This window comes from Esox lucius, chromosome 5, assembly GCF_011004845.1.
Source record: "Esox lucius isolate fEsoLuc1 chromosome 5, fEsoLuc1.pri, whole genome shotgun sequence".
Classification (NCBI taxonomy): Eukaryota; Metazoa; Chordata; class Actinopteri; order Esociformes; family Esocidae; genus Esox; species Esox lucius.
The window spans coordinates 35,155,158-35,173,687 of record NC_047573.1 but is presented as its reverse complement, the minus strand read 5'-3'; the positions used below and the strand labels follow the sequence as shown (position 1 = coordinate 35,173,687).

General features: G+C 38.9%; 1 protein-coding gene across 1 annotated transcript in view; it reads right to left on the bottom strand.

Annotated features, from left to right (window-relative positions):
• Positions 1 to 6,902: 6,902 nt before the first annotated feature.
• The window catches only part of casp7 (caspase 7, apoptosis-related cysteine peptidase), a 31,672-nt gene continuing 20,044 nt past the window's right edge, over positions 6,903 to 18,530 (bottom strand). Inside the window, exons 3-7 of the mRNA XM_010897562.4 lie at positions 15,172 to 15,323; positions 13,840 to 13,968; positions 11,250 to 11,425; positions 10,768 to 10,906; positions 6,903 to 9,765 (exon numbers count right to left, since the gene is read on the bottom strand). Coding sequence (XP_010895864.1) covers positions 9,539 to 9,765; positions 10,768 to 10,906; positions 11,250 to 11,425; positions 13,840 to 13,968; positions 15,172 to 15,323 — 823 coding nt within the window. The 3' untranslated portion in view covers positions 6,903 to 9,538. The remainder of the gene's footprint in view (positions 9,766 to 10,767; positions 10,907 to 11,249; positions 11,426 to 13,839; positions 13,969 to 15,171; positions 15,324 to 18,530) is intronic.

Below are 18,530 nucleotides of genomic sequence, written 5' to 3'. Positions count from 1 at the left end.
CATCACACGCCTCTGGTTTTTACAATTACAAAAGTAATTCCAAGATTGCAAATATTTATTTACAAGTGTGCAATCATTTTTACAACAAAAAAACCTGTCGCTGTTTTACCTTCATATATAATACCCACCAATGGGGAGTAAGAGGAGCAAGTGAGCTCAATAGGCTACGATAATAATGGCAATCGGGTAAACAACGATACGACATTTAATGGCATTTAACATTAAGATGTATTAGCAATTATATATACGGACTGGGTGTGATGCACCTGTTGTGATGGTGGTATTGCTAAATGTTGCTTTTAGGGAGGGTATTAGGGCGCAATTTTAGCAAGAATAGCAGTACGGGAACAATTTAAAGAGGGTCGCTGGACAGGGGTGGCGCAATGCACTTTTCACTGAAAAACTCATACGTAGACCAATGTTGAAAGGTACAGAAAAGAGCATGCCTGCGGGAATATTTGAGGATGGAGTGGTTATGTTGAAGTGAGCGTAAATGCTACGCATAAATGTTCTTGTTATGCTCCCTTTTCATGGCTACCCAGTCTAACAAAGGTCTCTATTTGTAATACACCAACAGAAAACATGACATGTTATAAAAATTGCACAGGTTTTTCCTCTAATCGGGTAGGGAAAAAAAACGTAAGGATTTTCATTCATCGTTCTTATGCTGCCATCTCTTGGAAGTATATAGTACCTTCATTTGGAAAACGTTTCTACAGTGTCACCAAGTTTATGGACATCCTTACTAAACTGATTATCAGAATTGTCCTATAACTTCTAACATTTGCTTTCACCACTTCAGAAATACAGATTACTTTCCGAACACTGAACACTCCTATGTTTCCCTATGGAAAAATGCTATACATGTGGACGACGCTGTATAGAATTCAGATCTCTCAAATTTCTATTTTCAGATTTTTTTTTAAGTTGGGCACCATTTTAATCAGGAGGACCTCCCCTTTTAAATAAGACAAGACAGGTCTGCTGGCTTTGCTGCCATAACACACTAGTCACGAAAATGTTTCCCCTATGGAACTCTAAGCTCCACCCATTGGTTTCCTATGGCTGGGAGAGTGATGCCGGTCTTCAAAGGCAAATATTTTCTGATTTTGTAAATTCTCTGATTTTTAGAAGTCTGACACCATTTAAACCAACAGGACCTCCCCTTTAAAATAAGATACGATTGGGCTGCACCATTAACTGTCATCAAATGCAAATCCCCAAAAATAAAATTCCTTTAGAGCTCTGAGCTCCTCCGATTGTTTTCCAATGGAGAGACGCTGGTGTAGAGGCAATTATCTCAAAATGTATATTTTTCTATTTCGTCAAGTGGGGCATTATTTTAATCAGGAGAATGTCCTCTTTTTAATAAAATATTGCTTGCGCCATTCAATGACTTCAAACGCTAGACTAGAAATAGTCCAAAAAATATATTTTTTATATACTTCCACGTAACGCAGGTTTAAGCGCAATTAATACCATATAGGACCAGATGTATACTTCCTATGCCAGTTGTTATTTTTCAGTTTCGTTGTGAAATGAGGTTACAGTAGTAAAATAAAAGAGGAGAGCTGTTTTGGTGCTTTTTTGAGGCTATGGAATTTTAAGCTTCATTCAGGTTAGAAGAGGCTGAATTAAGTTTTGTTTCAATTCACTTGCTGGGGACGCGCAAGCGTTCCAGCTCAGCCAGCGTTCTTTTGCCGTTTTTGAGGCTAGGGTGAATTTGTATGCGTTATATTGTCCTGCCTAATACTACACTAAAAAGGAACACGTCGATAGCCGGCCAGCACACCACAGTAAACTACTTACCCTCGTAGTTGTGCAGATAACTCGGTACGTTTGAATCCCGCTTGCTTGTTGGAGCAGTGGACCAGGCATCAACGATTCGATGGACATCACGAATGCTTATTTTAGGCAGGTCTTGGAGACATCTATTAAAAACTTAAATTTTGGGCGACGCAGGTAATCGCCTCAATGAAACCGGAAACTGATATGCCGATTTCTGGCTAAAGCGAAAGTTCGTTACTATGCTTGTACAAAGAGGCTATTGAAAATGTACACTATCGACCGAGGATGAGCAATCAGGTGAGGAGGGGGATTCTGACTCTCCCGTTCCCCCATCCCCACCACAAGGAGTGTCCCCGGTACAATCCAAACTGACCTTCAGTAAACCAAGGGTGTCCTCACCCCTGAACATGCAGAGACCATTTAGACACATGTCCACATTGAACAAAATGAAACATTGGAAGATGGGGGTCTCCAACTTATCTAGAATGCCCCCCTTTGCACAAAAAGACCTGCAGATTGACAGCTACCCAGGGACCATTTTCAAAATGCTGAGGCTATTTTAGCCAATTCCAGGGCCTCTCACTCTGTGCAAAAACAAGTCCTGGCCTTTGGCATTAACAACAGGGCACAGAGTCCAGAAAAACCCTCAATCAAACAACTTGAGGGGGCTATCAGAATGGCCAGACAAGCCTGCCCCATGGCACAGATCTTGATTCCTTTGATTAACTTTTCCACAGACCTACCACAACAGGAACAAGAAAATCTGTCTAAACTTAACTCTTACATTGCCAAGCACCAATGCTTAATTCCCAAACTGGCAGGGGAAGCATTTGACACAGAGAGGGACAACATCCATTTGACTCAAACCACAGCCAAACGTCTGTTCAGCCACTGGCTGGGTTATTTAAACAAGTAGTCCCTGTGACGCATACGGGGGACAAGAATGTTGTCAACCATTCCCAGCACTTAGTTCCTACTGGAGCACAATTAGCTCTTTTAAATAAGGGGTTAACCTTCATCCCAGCAGTAGATGGCCATAACAACCAAAAGATCTGGAATCAAATTAGATATGACTTATAACAGTATCACAGAATAATTAAAATGTCTGTCTACTTTAGGGATCAATCAGACTCTGAACCCTTACCCTTTACACACAGGTCCACTTGGGTCCCTCCTAAAGATAAATTGCCACGAAGTGTCCTAAATCTCGTTAAAACTGATCTAGATATTTTCAAATTAATTCTATATTGGCAGAACTAAACTCAATTTTAACCAATTGGAAAAAGCAGGCACATAAATCTCTAGCTAATAATAACAAAACAGTTATCAAACCAGCAGATATGGTAGTGCTGTTGTTATCATGGACAGGGAGCAATATCTTTGGGAGGGATACCGACAGCTTAATGATACCACATACTACTCCAAACTAGATAAACCTATTTAAAAAAAAATCATTCATATGGTAGACAAAATCCTGTTTATCAATTCCAAGTACGCTAAGAACGTTCTTTTGTCACTGAGAAGAACGTTCTTGGAAGATCGCGAGGACAGAGAACGCGCCTATCTGGATTGAGGATCTGTACCTGGCTTTTGCGCAATACCCCTCCACTCTATGAGGGCTGTAACGTCCTCGTCGTCCCTGAATAAAATATGAATGTGAATATGAACGGCAGAAGGTTGTATGGAGACTATAGCCATAATCATATGATGTATAACATTTGTATATGATTTTTTTTTTAAAGTGAAAATCAACTGCAATTCTAAAAAAGCTGCCCCTCTCTACCGGTACTGTAATTACTTCACTTAGTTAACGTTAACTAGCCTATCCAATGCACTGAATAACGTTAGCTAGCTGATCGAAAAGTCAGAGCAAATTAGCCGTTTCTTAAATAAAATGAGCAAATATTCAGCGACTACAATGACAATTTCTCGTCTCATTTTTTTCAGATGCTGATTTACAGGTAGCGTTTATCTGAAATAAGTTAAAACTGGGATATCAGATGCATTTCTCGCTGATAAGTCACCAACCTATGCATCTTCGATAAAAGAGGCGGATCAATTACCCAGCCGGGTATTTTGGGCGTTCTTGGTAACTTGCGTTTTTTGGATTGGAACCGTACTTGGGCCGTGAAAGATGACGTCAAACGAGTTCACAAGAACACAAGTAAGGACAAAAACGCGGATTGATAAACGGCCTCTTGCTTTTTATTTTATTGATTTGTTTTGAAATCCCTTTACCTGGTTACTTATATCTTAATTAGATACTTCCCCAAAGTGGTGAACACAGCCGAACCCAGTTGAGTACTTTTACTTAGTACACCTCTACTATGTGATTGTTGTGATCTTTCATTGGGGGATGCTGTTGCCTGGGTAAATGCCAACACGGGCCTCTTCTGAGACCAGGTACAAGTCCTCACCCCTGAATGCTGAGGAAATACAGGGTGCTGTGCAGATGTTCAGAGAGGTCTCAACTCTAGAGCAAGAACAAGAAGCTCTCTCCCCATTCATGTTTTTGTTTAATAATTTTGAAGACACAGAAACATTCATGGATGAAATAGGAAAAAGGGGACTTAGATAATTTTGAGCTTCTCTGTTAATTATTTTCATTGATGAGGATACCTAGCGGTCTTTAAACCACCAGCTAATGCTAGTTTCCACACAACAAAAATTACAAGATCCAGAAAACACTATAGTTTGATGAGACAAAGAGAAATGAAACATCAGTTGTTTAGCAAGAGTTTGGAAGTGTTCACCTGACCATACAACATGATAGGATGAAACCAAAGCCTACAGAATCTGGGCAAAGCTGAATACACAGTTCATAAAGAAACAGTTTAGTTTTGTCAGTGTTGGAATGTAATGTTTTGAATATTTGATTGGTTGATTAAATGTTTGTCTTAATAAAAAAAAATATTTTTAGGTTATGCCATTAACTTTAAGATTTGGGGCTATATTCATTGACTTTCAGTAATGTCTGTTGTGCTCTTTTGGACCTATTCTACTTTGAATCAACTTTTAGGATAAGGGTTAAATTAGACCTCAGATAATCAATTCCAAGACACTTATATTCCTGTTAAGTCCATAACCTCGTCATTACTCTAGAATAAAAAATGTGCTTGTTCCAGGCACCCCTGGACAAATGTATATTTCTGTAAACAGATGTTGACCTGACCTCTACATGATGCAAATTGAAACTTGCCCCCTTTCTGCAACAGGCTACAGAAAATTAAACACTTCCAGTTACCAATTTCAACTTTCTAGAACTTTGCTGTTAAATTGAACAGTGCAAGTCAAAGGAAGGATAAACCATTACAATGATTTGTATGAAAACTGGTCAGATCTACACAGCAGAACCAACAGGTCTCTGCAAAAGACCTACAGAACAGTTTAGCTGACACTGAAGTTGTTGCTCACAGGTCCATTGCACAATGTACCTTACACAGCATATTCACAGGGAATCACTACAGCCAGAGGCGTCGCTAGGATCACAATAAATTCTGGGCTTATTTGCAGGTGCAGTGGTCTCTAAATGTTTTCCGGAGCTCTATATAATCAAACAAAAACTATTCTTCACACAGTGGAATCAAAACAATCTAACCCTAACCAACCCTGCCACCACCTCATCACATATCAAAATCTACATACAGTAGAAAAGGTTAATTGATCCTAAAATGAACATTTTGTAATGATGATTTCAATTGATCCAGATTCTAAACCTTATTTAAAACATGCAAATATATAAAAGATCTGGAAATTATGTAGGAATAGTGTACTCGTACATTCTCTAATCTCATAAAAGACCATACTATTATTCTCTGAAAGAGATGTATTTAAAATGATTGAAGAAAGAGGCTATTCCTCCTTCTTCAATTATTGAATACATTTTTCCGTAGTCACGATTACCATCTGAAGATGCTCATATTGGAAATATATCAACAAACTACAAAAAACTGCCAATTCTTGCTAAGATTAAGGTTGTGTTTAAATGTTGCGGTCAGGATTAGGAGGGTTAAGTTTAGTGATGAGAGGTAATGGGCATGAAAAGTAATTGAATTAAGCGTGACACAATGTATGAGAGTACTAATCATCTCTGTACAAAAGGACACTAGGTAGGATGGGTCCCACACACCCTGTTCATACCACCTGCTAGGAACTGTGTATGTGATGTTGTGGAAATGTGTCTAACCAGTGTATTCTCATTGATTAAAGGACTGAGAGCCCCTTATTCAAATTAGAAAAGGAATGTGGGGGATCTGGTATTTGCCTAGGGGGCATTTATTGTCTGTCCAGATGCTGTAAGAACTCTTAGAATTGAAGAAGTTACCTATGGCAGGAAGGATAAAGTGGGGGGACAGCCCGCTCTTTGGGTAAAACCTATGTGACACAAGACAGATGGCTAACAACTTACCACACCCCTTTTTGTATGTTATATATACTGTTGAATGAGCTATATTGAGTTAGAGACTCCTCGGATGATTATGTTGGTAAGTGTTTGACGTGTCTCTCTTATTTGCAAAAAATACTAAAATGGTTAACTTGTGCTTAGAGAATTTCGTCTCTGTACTTCCTTATTTAAGAGTGTTGATCAATAGAATTACCATCACACTGACGGACATAGGACTCTGAATAGACCCTTGGGTCATAGGTTGAAATATACCATACAAGGGTATTTTGTAGGATAAACCTTTCTTATAATAGTCTGTGTAATGGTTGGCTATGACCACTGACCTCCTATGTGTCCTGGCATAAAAGACTTAACTTTGTAATCATTGGAGAACATGTAAGAACTATTGGACTCATGCTAAATAAAGATATTCCCATGACTTTGGTTTAATCAATGACTCTGTTCATGGATCAAAAGTGGACAGAAGCTAACAGTGATAAGATGAGGTTTAAGTTTAGGGTGTTATTAGAATGTCAGTTCACAACCCAAATGAAGTCCTAATATGGAAACTCTTCATAATACTTTGATTGTTTTTCGGTATCTGAGAAAGTTTGTAATTGAGCTGAATACAACTGTAGATGGTAAATCCAGGATTAGCATTATAGTGGCAACATTAGACACAAAATTACTAAAATAAACACACAACTAATTTCACAATAGAATATTAATGTTTAATACAATAAAATAGTGTTTACATAGGCATTCTTTGATGTGATTTAACTAAAACATTTTTTTGCCCCAGATTCAAAAGGAGCTGTAGATTATGGCAATAGTCAATAAATTCACAATATTAATTTGGGGAATTTGTCTCCCTATACTATATAATTGAATGTTTCCAAATCTTTTCAAATATATTCCTGAGGACAATAGCATAACACTGGAAAGCATAAAAACATTTTACTTCTAAAAATATTTTTTTCCCTTAAATTCCATTCCAAAACAAGTGGAGCAAACACTCCTTTCAGTACAGATTGAGCACTACATCACTAAGAGATTCATGAATCGAGAGGATTCAAGAGTGCTATCTGTGTGATTTACAGGTATGTGTAGAATGGGTAACATTTCTACTCGACCACTAGCATACAGCTCATAACTGTTGCTTAAAGAAATATTGTGTAATCATGTAAAAAAAAAAAAAAAGAATATGACTGATGGAAAAAAAACAAAGACTGGATAAAGAAAAAAGAAATTCAAGCTAGCACTGAATGTTTTCCTAAAACTACTAGCAATTTTGTAAATTGCTCTGGACCATTGCAGAAACACTGGAAAGACGCAGTGTGGAAATTGGGACAAATGAATTGTGAATGATAAGACTTGTAACCACCAGTAATAGCTGCCTCTGCAGATGATAGATAATAGTATTTCTGACTTTGAGACAAACATGCAGTGAATATGCAATGACAACCTTAAATCTATGTATGTGTGATTTTGAAGGGCACCAAAGCACTGGCATTGGAAGGTATCAATTATCAAATGAATGTGGATATTTGGCACTCAAAGGGTGTACAAAAAGCCATGAGAATACCATTTTACATACATTTTTGTTTCATTTGTATACATTGTCAAACATTTCAAGTTTTTGCAAATTTCATTTTTATAAACATGTAAAATGGTTAATCCATTTCATCGAAAAAATTGTAGGACAACGCAAGGTGCCTTTAACTGTGGTTGCTGTCTGTGACGAACTACCGAACTGATATACAGTGAAACTATGTGGTTATTTGTGCTTTAAGACCAGATTTAATTCCCTTATCACATGAATGTCCTTAATTTTAACAAACAAATTCAGGCATATGCCATTTTACTTCCAACTCAACAATATTTGTAGGTCAACATAAAGGGATCATTCATAAGACAAGTTCAATAAACCAAGGCCATTGATAAAAAAATACATTGATAACAATCCCATATTGATAATATGTAAATACATTGACTCAAGTGGTTAAAGTTTGAATAATCTTTAAAAGTTGTTTTTGTTTTACCGTCAACTTCATCTTCAACTTGGTGAATAAATGTATGTACACACGAACTGGAAACATTTCATGTCCTCCTTGTGTGTGTTATGATGGAACGTTTCCTGTGCCCTCGACTAAAACCCCAACATAAAATGTTTTGCTATTGTGGATGTCATGCAACAGATTGTGTTTCCTGGCAATTGTGTCAGTGAAACTGGAAAAATCCACAGAGTGTAAATGTCACTCACAAAGAAACCTGAGGATGACAGTAAAATGTAATCTTTAACAGTCACTTCTGGAAGTGCGTTCTGTTCAGTATCATAGTCAAATTATTCGTATGTGACACTGTACCACTGTTACATGAGCATCACATAACATGTGGTTGCTCTTTAAGTAAGACTTAAACCCTACTGAGGACTGAAATTATATTAATAACATTTAAGACAAATAGCCAAAAATGAAATCATTCACTTTCCAGCCACTATCCATTTAAATTCAGCATATTGCCTTGATAAGGTAAGCTATTTTATTTTGCACTGACCAGCGTACATCCTGAGAAAACAATCATGCTCCTATAATAAGCAAATCCTGTCCAACAGTCTGATGTCCTTTCACAGCATGACGTAATGAGACATGGCTCTCCACCCCAACCAGGATCCTGCATAAGGGAATGTTTTATCTGGTTCTGTGTGGTTGTGGGATAGCGTCATCAGCAAATAATCAACACTTGTAGAATGTTTTAGAAGAACACTCATGTATATTGCTTCATAAACATTCTAAGAGTGTTTGTGGAAAACTACCTCTTCATGTCAAGAAATGCCTCCTTCCACCCAAACCTAAAAAAAGCCATGAGGCACAAATACCGTTAGCTGGAATCTTGGCCAGACAAATGCCAGTGTGCTCATGTTCAAATTTGGACAAGCTGGAAAATAAACGAGACCATTTTTGATATGACAGATTTTCAGATATTACTGCTTCCGTCCCGTATACTTTAGACAACCCTACAATAATGGCAGCAAATTTCCCGGGATGGTAATAAAACATGGATATTTCACACTGCCTGTCGACAAAGATCAGATCAAATGTGACATCATTATTCCTAGGAATAACCTGAAGAAGAGGCAGGTATCACCACCAACACATGAACACAGAAGTGCCACTGTAGAAATGCATTTGGAGAGCTTGTTTTGTGCCCAGCTATGTTACACGTGCAAAACGGCATTCTCGCCCAAACGGCGCAGCATCCCACTGGGCCTAAATCATCCCTGAATTTGTCGACCACTCGGTCAGTGCGTGAATTAGTCAGTCTTGTCAGTCTATAAGCTAGTCGGCCTATGGTGGTCATTGCCTGTCAGTTGAAATAAAGCTCCTTGGTCAGCATGGAAACCACGCAGGGGATCTGCTTCTTCTCACTGAAGCGTGGGTCCTCAGACCAGGACTCAAAACTGGTGGCCACCATGTAGTTGACACGTGTGAGGATCTGCATGATCTCCAGCTGCTTGCCAAACTCGTTGAGCACGTTGCACAGTGCCTGGACAAACCATGAGCCACGCCCAGGGTTCCTCCATGAGTAGTACCCTGGAATAGCAGCCATGTCACTCTCCAGTTGACACGTATGTTAGCACACACAAACACACACACAAATGAAAATGCATAGCCTAATCTTTCTACATATGTCTAGTTACTGTCCTTATAAATGCAAATGATTCAAGCATAATTCATTGAAAACCATGTCTGTGGAATCAACTATTAGATTTGTGGCCAGCTTTCTACTGTAAAATGCATCTGCTGTTACTCGAGCCACTGTCTGAACACTTGGTACAACAAATGGTGGTGTCCTCCATAAAACAACCATATTTAGAGTAAAGTAGAGAAAGCCATAATTTCTAATGGTAAACATGTTTTAATGTTTGTGTTTTTGACAAATAAATACAAGGGTATATAATTAGATTGTCAAAAGAAAATTCTCAAAGGAGAAAGTAATTTTGTCTCGCAAATGCTTGTTAACGTTATTATTTGTCTTGTGGTAAATGCAAATGTGGTGTTTCAGTGATATCTGTTGTATTTACTTGGGTGCATTACTGCCAGTGGCACCAAGCCACGAAAGAGCAATTCTCTGCATTGGCTTGTAATTACAACAGGCACAGAACAGCACAGGAGCATGATCACAGATGGCTGTTTCAAATATAATTAGTGTTTCAAAAGTGTATCTTTCATCTTCTACATATTACCATCATATTCTTCAATCGCCATTTTGTCGGGGAGGTCATATCTATATTCATAATGAATTCGGAACTAAACAGTAATTAAGTAGTAATTAGTATATTAAGTATTTGTGCTATGGTGAAATGCCCCTTTAACAAGCATTGTGCACCTAATATAGGTTCCGGTGAGTGTGCACACACGCACGCACACACAAACCCTCACAGATTATCGCTCACAGCAACAGGTTAGATAGAGGATGTGTATTATGTACATACCATGATCAACTGGTATAGCAGGAGGGATTTCACTCAGGCTATTAGAAAATTTTATATTTAGGAGCTGGCAAACTAGGTTAGCTAGAAATAATTGTGTTACCTGGCACAGTGGAGTAGGCATAAAGGAAATCTGCCTCAACAGGAATCTTGTGCCTGGGATTTGCATCAGTTTCCAGGGTGTCATTGGGAGGCCCAGAATCTGTTTGTATGCCATCATCAAACTCTGAACCCCGACAAGCCTGGTGAATAAAAAAACATTTTTCAAAAGTTGCAGTTGAGATCAATAATATATTTTTCAACAATAAAATAATAAATTTCTACAAATGTGGCTATATAGTGACAAAATACATCATAGTGACAAAATACAACATCGAAAACAATAAATGGACCTGAAATTTAAGTTTCATCTTCCAGGATTAGACAACCTTTTCAATTCTGGTGCCAGCCAGTTCAAACTGATGATACCTCATAGTAATTAGTCATCTACCTCTTCCATAGGGTTAGGAAAAGTTTAAAACATTAACTTAGAAGAAAAGCATGAGCTTAATGAAGCTGCCATACAGGGTATGTTTTGGTCCTCACCTGGATGAAGAAGAGTTTGGGCTTTCCGACTAAACTCTTGCACATGTCACCCCTGAACAGCGAGGTCATGTTTTTGATGGGCATGGCTCCGTCAGTGCCATAGATCATACCCTCCTCACCATGACTCAGCAGGATGCAGGCAAAGCAGGAGCTTTCACTGTGGTCCTCCTCCGAGGCTAGGACACATGAAAACACAAATGGAGATCAAAATCGAATCAAAAATCTAAATGTTGTAAACTTGTAAATTGTGAGTCATAACTTACGCAACGTGTCACAAACTTAGAAGGAAAATGACTGTCAAGAAATATATGCATTTGGTTTCACAAAATCAAAAACCAAATGATGAATCATTAATAACAAAAAAAGGATGATTAACAAATAAATGTAATGTTTTTTTTTTATAATTTTTTTGTCAATGTTATAGGATTTGCTAACTGAAATTTACATTTGTGACTTGCATTGCATTTGTGAATGGTCTTACATATTTGTGAATTACTCTCCATATTTCTGAGGGCCGCTACATACTTGTGAGTGGGGTTGTATATTTGTGAGTCACATTTTACAATGATCAAGATGAACATTGATTTTGAACATTGGCGGATGGAAGTCGGTCGCAGGTGTCTTTCAGGTTTTCATCACCCAGTTAGCTAATTAAATATTGCCAGTCTTTCTACACAGTCAAGTGTAACAGGGTGAAATGGTAAAGCATCCTCTCAACCCATGTAATGCGTTTCGGTAGTCGTTAAGTTAAAAAAAAAGTGTTGCTGTAAGGAAGACTGTACCATTCCTTAAGAAGGGTGGGCAGTCAGTCACAAATCTTAGGGTTTATTTTATATATTATTTTATAAAATTTTCTTTCTTACAAAATGTAAATTCAAAATATAAATGTACCACTCTGTATAGGTGGATACAATCGCTTTATCCAATATAAGATTTTTGTGATCTACCTTACTTACATGTTTGTGCCATCTGCTTTTGAGTAGTGACATGAAGTTCAACTCACTTTACTGATCTGGATCTTTTCTAATCTTTCAGTAAAACATATATCAAACTTATTACCCAAAACTTTATTTACACAAGTAATTATGTTCTGTGTTATTCTGAAAGTAGATTTTCATCATATAGGGTTTCTGGAGCCTAAGCAACTAAAGAGGTCCTAATCTAGAGGCCACACAAAAATGATCAAAAAATGTTTTACTCACAAATGTGTAACGCAACTCACAAATATGTAGCGGCCCTCACAAATATGTGGAGCAACTCAAAAGTACGTAAGGCCACTCACAAATGTAATGCAAGTCACAAATTTGTAAAATGCAGGTGACAAATGCTGTAACATTCACAAAAACATGGTTCAACATAAAAAAAACGTTTTACATTAATTTGTTAATCAAGCTTTGTTTTTGTTAATGATACATCATTTTGTTTTTGGATTTTGACATGTTTGTGAAACTATATGCACATACTTCTGACAGCGATTTTTATATACAGTAACATTATGTATTTGTGACTTGCTGTAAATATTTTCTACTTGCAACGTACAAGTTTACAACACTTTGAATTAATTTGAATTATTATACTGACTGAAATACAGCTCTGGAAATAATTAAGAGACCACTGCAAAATAATCAGTTTCTCTGGTTTTACTATTCATACAGTAGGTATGTTTGAGTAAAATTAGCAGTTTTGTTTTATTCTATAAACTACTGACAACATTATTCCCAAATTCCAAATAAAAATATTGTCATTTAGAGTATTTATTTATAGAAAATAACAACTGGTCAAAATAACAAAAAAACATGACATAATACAAAGAAAACTAATTCATATACATTTTTAAACAACAAAATGCTAATGTTTTAACTAAGAGTTCAGAAATCAGTATTTGGTGGAATAACCCTGATTTTTAATCACAGCTTTCATGCGTCTTGGCATGCTCTCCACCAGTCTGTCACATTGCTGTTGGGTGACTTTATGCCACTCCTGGCACAAACATTCAAGTAGCTCAGCTTTGTTTGATGGCTTGTTACCATCCATCTTCCTCTGGATCAAATGGGGTTTCAATGGGGTTCAGGTCTGTGGCATGGAGCATTGTCCTGCAGTAAAAAACTATTCTCAGAGTTGGGAACATTGTCAGAGCAGAAGGAAGCAGGTGTTCTGCAAGGATAACCTTGTACTTGGCTTGATTCATGCGTCCTTCGCAAAGACAAATCCGCCTGATTCTAGCCTTGCTGAAGCATCCCCAGATCATCACCGATCCTCCACCAAATTCCACACTGGGTGCGAGACACTGTGGCTTGTAGGCCTCTCCAGGTCTCCGTCTAACCATTAGAGGACGAGGTGTTGGGCAAAGCTGAACATTTTACTTGTCAGAGAAGATTACCTTACTCTGTTCCTCTATGGTCCAATCCTTATGGTCTTTTGCAAACTTCAGCTAGGCGGGAGTGGTCTCTGAATTTTTTTCCAGAGCTGTATATGTTTTTACATAACTAATGCTAATGATCTTCTTACTTCCATAATCGGTGTAATATAAATGTATTAAAAATAAACATATCACTTATGTAACACAATGTTTACATAGTGTGTTACTCACCCTCTCTGAGAAGACGCTCCATCTTCTCACACGTCTGGTCGTTGTAGATGCACACGTCAAAGCCCAGGCTCTTAAAGCACTTAAACAACTCGCCTGCGTCTCGATCCGTGCCATTGCGTACATTCATCCCTGACAGACAATATGAACAATATAAGCAACAGTAAAAATTTTCCCAGCTTAAGTCCTACAATTCTGATATAGAAGTCAGAATGAAAGTAGCAAGACACACAGCTAATAAGATAGCTAGAACAACCTAATTGTTGAAAACTGAATAATAAGTGCAGCTAGCTATGGATCTTGTACAAGGTGCATTACCACTATTTATTATATAAACTTTTATATAACGACAACTTTGCAACGACCTTGTCTGGACGGCGCCAGGCTTCTGGTTAACGGTGGTACCTATGTCTCAGATTAGCTCTGGTTAGCTGCCTAGTATAAACGAAATAGAACAATCTTCAGTTGCTGGTTAAATTGCATTAAGTACAATCTTTCCCCCAAAACATGTTTCTATTAGAGCCTTAATTTGCTGCTGAAGCGGTACATTAGCGAGCAAGCTAGCTTTGTTGGTCATGTAGTTTTCAGGAAAAAACATTTATAAAACTTTTCAGCCACAAAAAGCAGCTCTGCTATAAAAACGTGTTCCCATGAAGCACGGTTTCCCTCTTCCTTTCATCTACCAGGGACACATGCACTGCATCAGTCCGTTTGCTCACGTTTGCCCACTGTCAACTTTGTGTGAGCTAAGTTCATTCTTGGTGCCCACATTTTTTTTTGTCCAGGCAAAAAAGAAGAGAAGAAAATAATGACAAATTAAGATTACATTTTGTTTTTACAAATACTGTAGGAGAGAACATTGCTTCTTCCAAAAGTGAAACAATATGAACAGACACGTTAATATTTCTCAGAGATGTGATCTAATGTGCACAGTAACAGGCATGAGTTGTAGGTGTTTGAAGAATACTTTAATGTCTTTCCGATCACAAGTACCTCCAATTAAATATCAAGTGGGATAAAAGAAAAAGTACAGATCCAACTCTACTACTTGCTAACATTGTATAAAATAGGCAAGCTGTATTCTGCACTAAATCATACTTTTTGTTCCGCCATGACTTTTTCAGTCATCAGGTTTTCTGATGCCATAACTGTAGTTATTATATGTTGCATTGAGAATTTGTAGGGTATTAGTAGGGTTTTAAAAGTGTGTAGTACTGCAACTCGGTGTTACATGTGGTTATGCTTAATACACATTAATAAATCTGTTAATAACTGAATGATATGAAAGTGTCAGACAACAACGTATCCATGACAATATAAAAGGTGATGCTGTACCTGTCTTTTCGTCAAAGTTCTTGTTGTTGATGATGATGCACTTGCCCACTCGCTGGTGGCTCATCTTATACTGGAATGTTGGTGAAACGATTCTGTAATGGCTTTCAGAAGAGTAGTCCTGCTCCCGCGTCTGGCCATCCTTATTCTTCTTACTGAGCAAGACACAGAAAGTAAAATATAAATTAAAAGAACACATACACTCAATAACCTAGGTCCCAAATGTTTTAGTTGATACTGTTCTGCTGTTCTTTGTTAAATATGGTGCTGTAAGTTTTTCTGGCACCAACAACCTAACGTGGATAGGCCCACATCTACTGTATAACTGCTGGAAAACCACTTATAATCAACATTCCTCTGCCAAAAGACTTTGCCAAATTTTATTTTCAGTGTGATTGTTAAAAGGTAGTTATTTTTCTGTCATTAATTAGAGCAATATGCTAAATAGCATCTGCTTAACACAAGTTATGCTACTTTTAAAGTCAATATTTGTATATAACACATTTGCTACTGAAAAACATACATTATTAAAACATCACTCCACAGAGAGGTTTTAAAGATATACCTTGATATTAGAATGAGAACTTTATCCTTATCCTAGAATTTTTTTCTGGGGAAGTCATTAGTCCAGATAATGACACTGCTTACCTTAAGAAAAGGCTGAAGTGATGCATATTTTTGATTACCTTAATTTCACATTTCACACAATCCAAACACACAATCCATTATAATCATAAACCTCCTGAACCACTTACTCAGAGACCATTGCACACATACATTTTCAAATGAGGCATTACTGTCATAGCCAAACCCGTTGCAGTGATCCACTGTCAGGTGAATTATAAAGTTATAACATGTTCAGCTAGCTCAGCTATTAAGAAATCATAAGTCAATCAAAGTATATCCCCAACAGAGTAAATCTTTCAGAGTGACAATTCTCACAGACTTGTCATATTTCCATTCTTTAAAGGATCTATCCAGGCAGGTAGTCCACAGTAGCCATTGGGCTCACAATATCAGCACATTTTCCAGAAAGGCCTAGTCATCAGGTTACCCAAGCATTGTAACAATGGGACCCCATGCTAAGGCCCATACACGATCAGACACATACACGGTCACGTGCATAAATACATACACGCTCTAACCAATGGCCAACCAGGCCATAGGTTACTCCACATGTGATCCAGAACTTTACATAGCCCCCTCCCAACCCCATCTTTCGCCCCCTCCCTCACCCCCCATGGTGCCAGCATGCCTAGCAGTGGTCCAAGAGTAGGCAAAGAGCTCTGTCTCTATGGCACAGTGGGGGTGGGAAGTATGAGAGGGGAGGGATGCGTCCATTACCTTGGTTCCTCATTTAGCGCCACGCCACTCTGCATTTGAAATGTTTTGCTCCTCTCGTCTCCCTAGTTTTTTTCTTTTCTCCAAACCTTGGGGCGTGCGGAGCAGTTAGTGTGTGCTAGGATCTTGACATGCTCTCTTTACTGTATGGACTGGACTGGGCCGGTGCACACCGGGGACAGGGGCGGTGCGCTGTAGCTCCCTGAGTCAGCAGCCACGCCATTGCACCAGAGCTTTCTAAAGGCCTATTCAAATGACCCTGCACCCACTGCTGAGGTCAGGCAGGGCAAACTGTAGCCCCTCTGCTGACAGGCACAGAAAAGGCCTCTCTCTCATAACAAATATGCACACACACATAGTATTGTTTTATTAGTCACAAGCTATACTGCATGTTTAGTTGCTGTATATGTGGCTATAACTGTTTTAACAGCAAAGTAAAGGTATCCCTGTGGTGAAAATATGGTTATTATATGGTAATACAATGTGGGCTAGATGTAATATTCTAGGCAACAGGCTAGCTACATCCATAAATGCTTCGAAAGCGTTTCGGGCCATGAAAGGACAGCAATATTCAAACCTTGTCTCTGATCTTTACATAGGAAAACTTGATGCCTATTAAGAAGCCCTGTTATTCTATCTTTGGCATTAACACTGTATCCCAAACTAGAGGCACAACCTCACAGTGGGACACAGCCAGGCAGTGCAGTTGCACCCATGTCTGAACCCATTGTTTGCTCCTAGCCCAGGCCCTTTCATTGCTGTCAAACCTGCCTGCCTTAGCCTTCGTAGAAAATAAGCAATTGGATCGGCCTTGAACTCACATGCATGATAAATCATCTCAGGCATGTTTATCATTGTTCTAGTCATAATTTTAGCCAATGTATAGAATTTACACTGATCACAAAAAAAATAAGGTAAATCATCATAGTATAACACCAAGTCAATTAAACTTCAAGGAAATCAACCTGTCCAGTTAGGAAGCATAAGCAATTGTGAATCAATGTCACCTGTTTCGTTGCAAAAGAAAGTGACAACAGGTGCACTGGAGAGGCAACAGTAAGACAACCCCCCAAAAGGGAATGGTTTTGCAGGTGGTGTCCACAAACAATTGCTCTATCCTTATCCTTCCTGACTTCTGTAGTTTTGCATTTTGCTAGTGTCCTTGTCACTACTAGTAACATGAGGCTGTACAAGCCCATTCAGGTTGCACAGGTATTTCAGCTCAACTGCCGTCGCAAGAAGGTTTGCTGTAACTCCCAGTACAGTCAAGAGAATGGAAGAGATACCAGGAGACAGGCCGTTACGCGAAGAGAGCTGGACAGGACCATAAAATGGCATCAATCCAGCAGCAGGACCGGTATCTGCTCCTTTGTGTGAGGAAGAATAGGAGGAGCACTGCCAGAGCCCTACAAAATGACCTCCAGCGGGCTACTGGTGTGCATTTTTCTGACCAAACTATCGGAATCAGACTCCATGAGGTCCCAACGTCCTCTAGTGGGACCTGTGCTCACAGCCCAGCACTGTGCAGCTCCATTGGCATTTGCCAGAGAACCCCAGAATTGGCAAGTCCGCCATTGGTGCCCTGTTCTCTTCATAGATGAGAGCAGGTTCACACTGAGGACATGTGACAGACGTGAAAGAGTCTCGAGAGGGCGTGGTGAACATTATGCTGCCTGCAACATCATCCAGCATGACAGGTTTGGCCGTGGGTCAGTTATGGTCTGGGGAGACATATCCTTGGAGGGTTGCACAGACCTCCACGTGTTAGCACATGGTACACTGACTGCTGTTAGGAACCGGGTTGAAATCCTCAGAACCATCGTCCAACCTTATGCTGGTGCAGTGGGCCCTGGGTTCCTCCTGGTGATGGACAATGCCTGGCCTCATGTGACCAGAGTGTGTAGGCAGTTCCTAGATGACGAAGACATTGATGCTATCGATGCATCCAACGCTGCCAAGTAGTCCCACAGACTGTCCAGGAGCTCACTGAAGCCCTGATCCAGGTCTGGGAGATCTCAGAG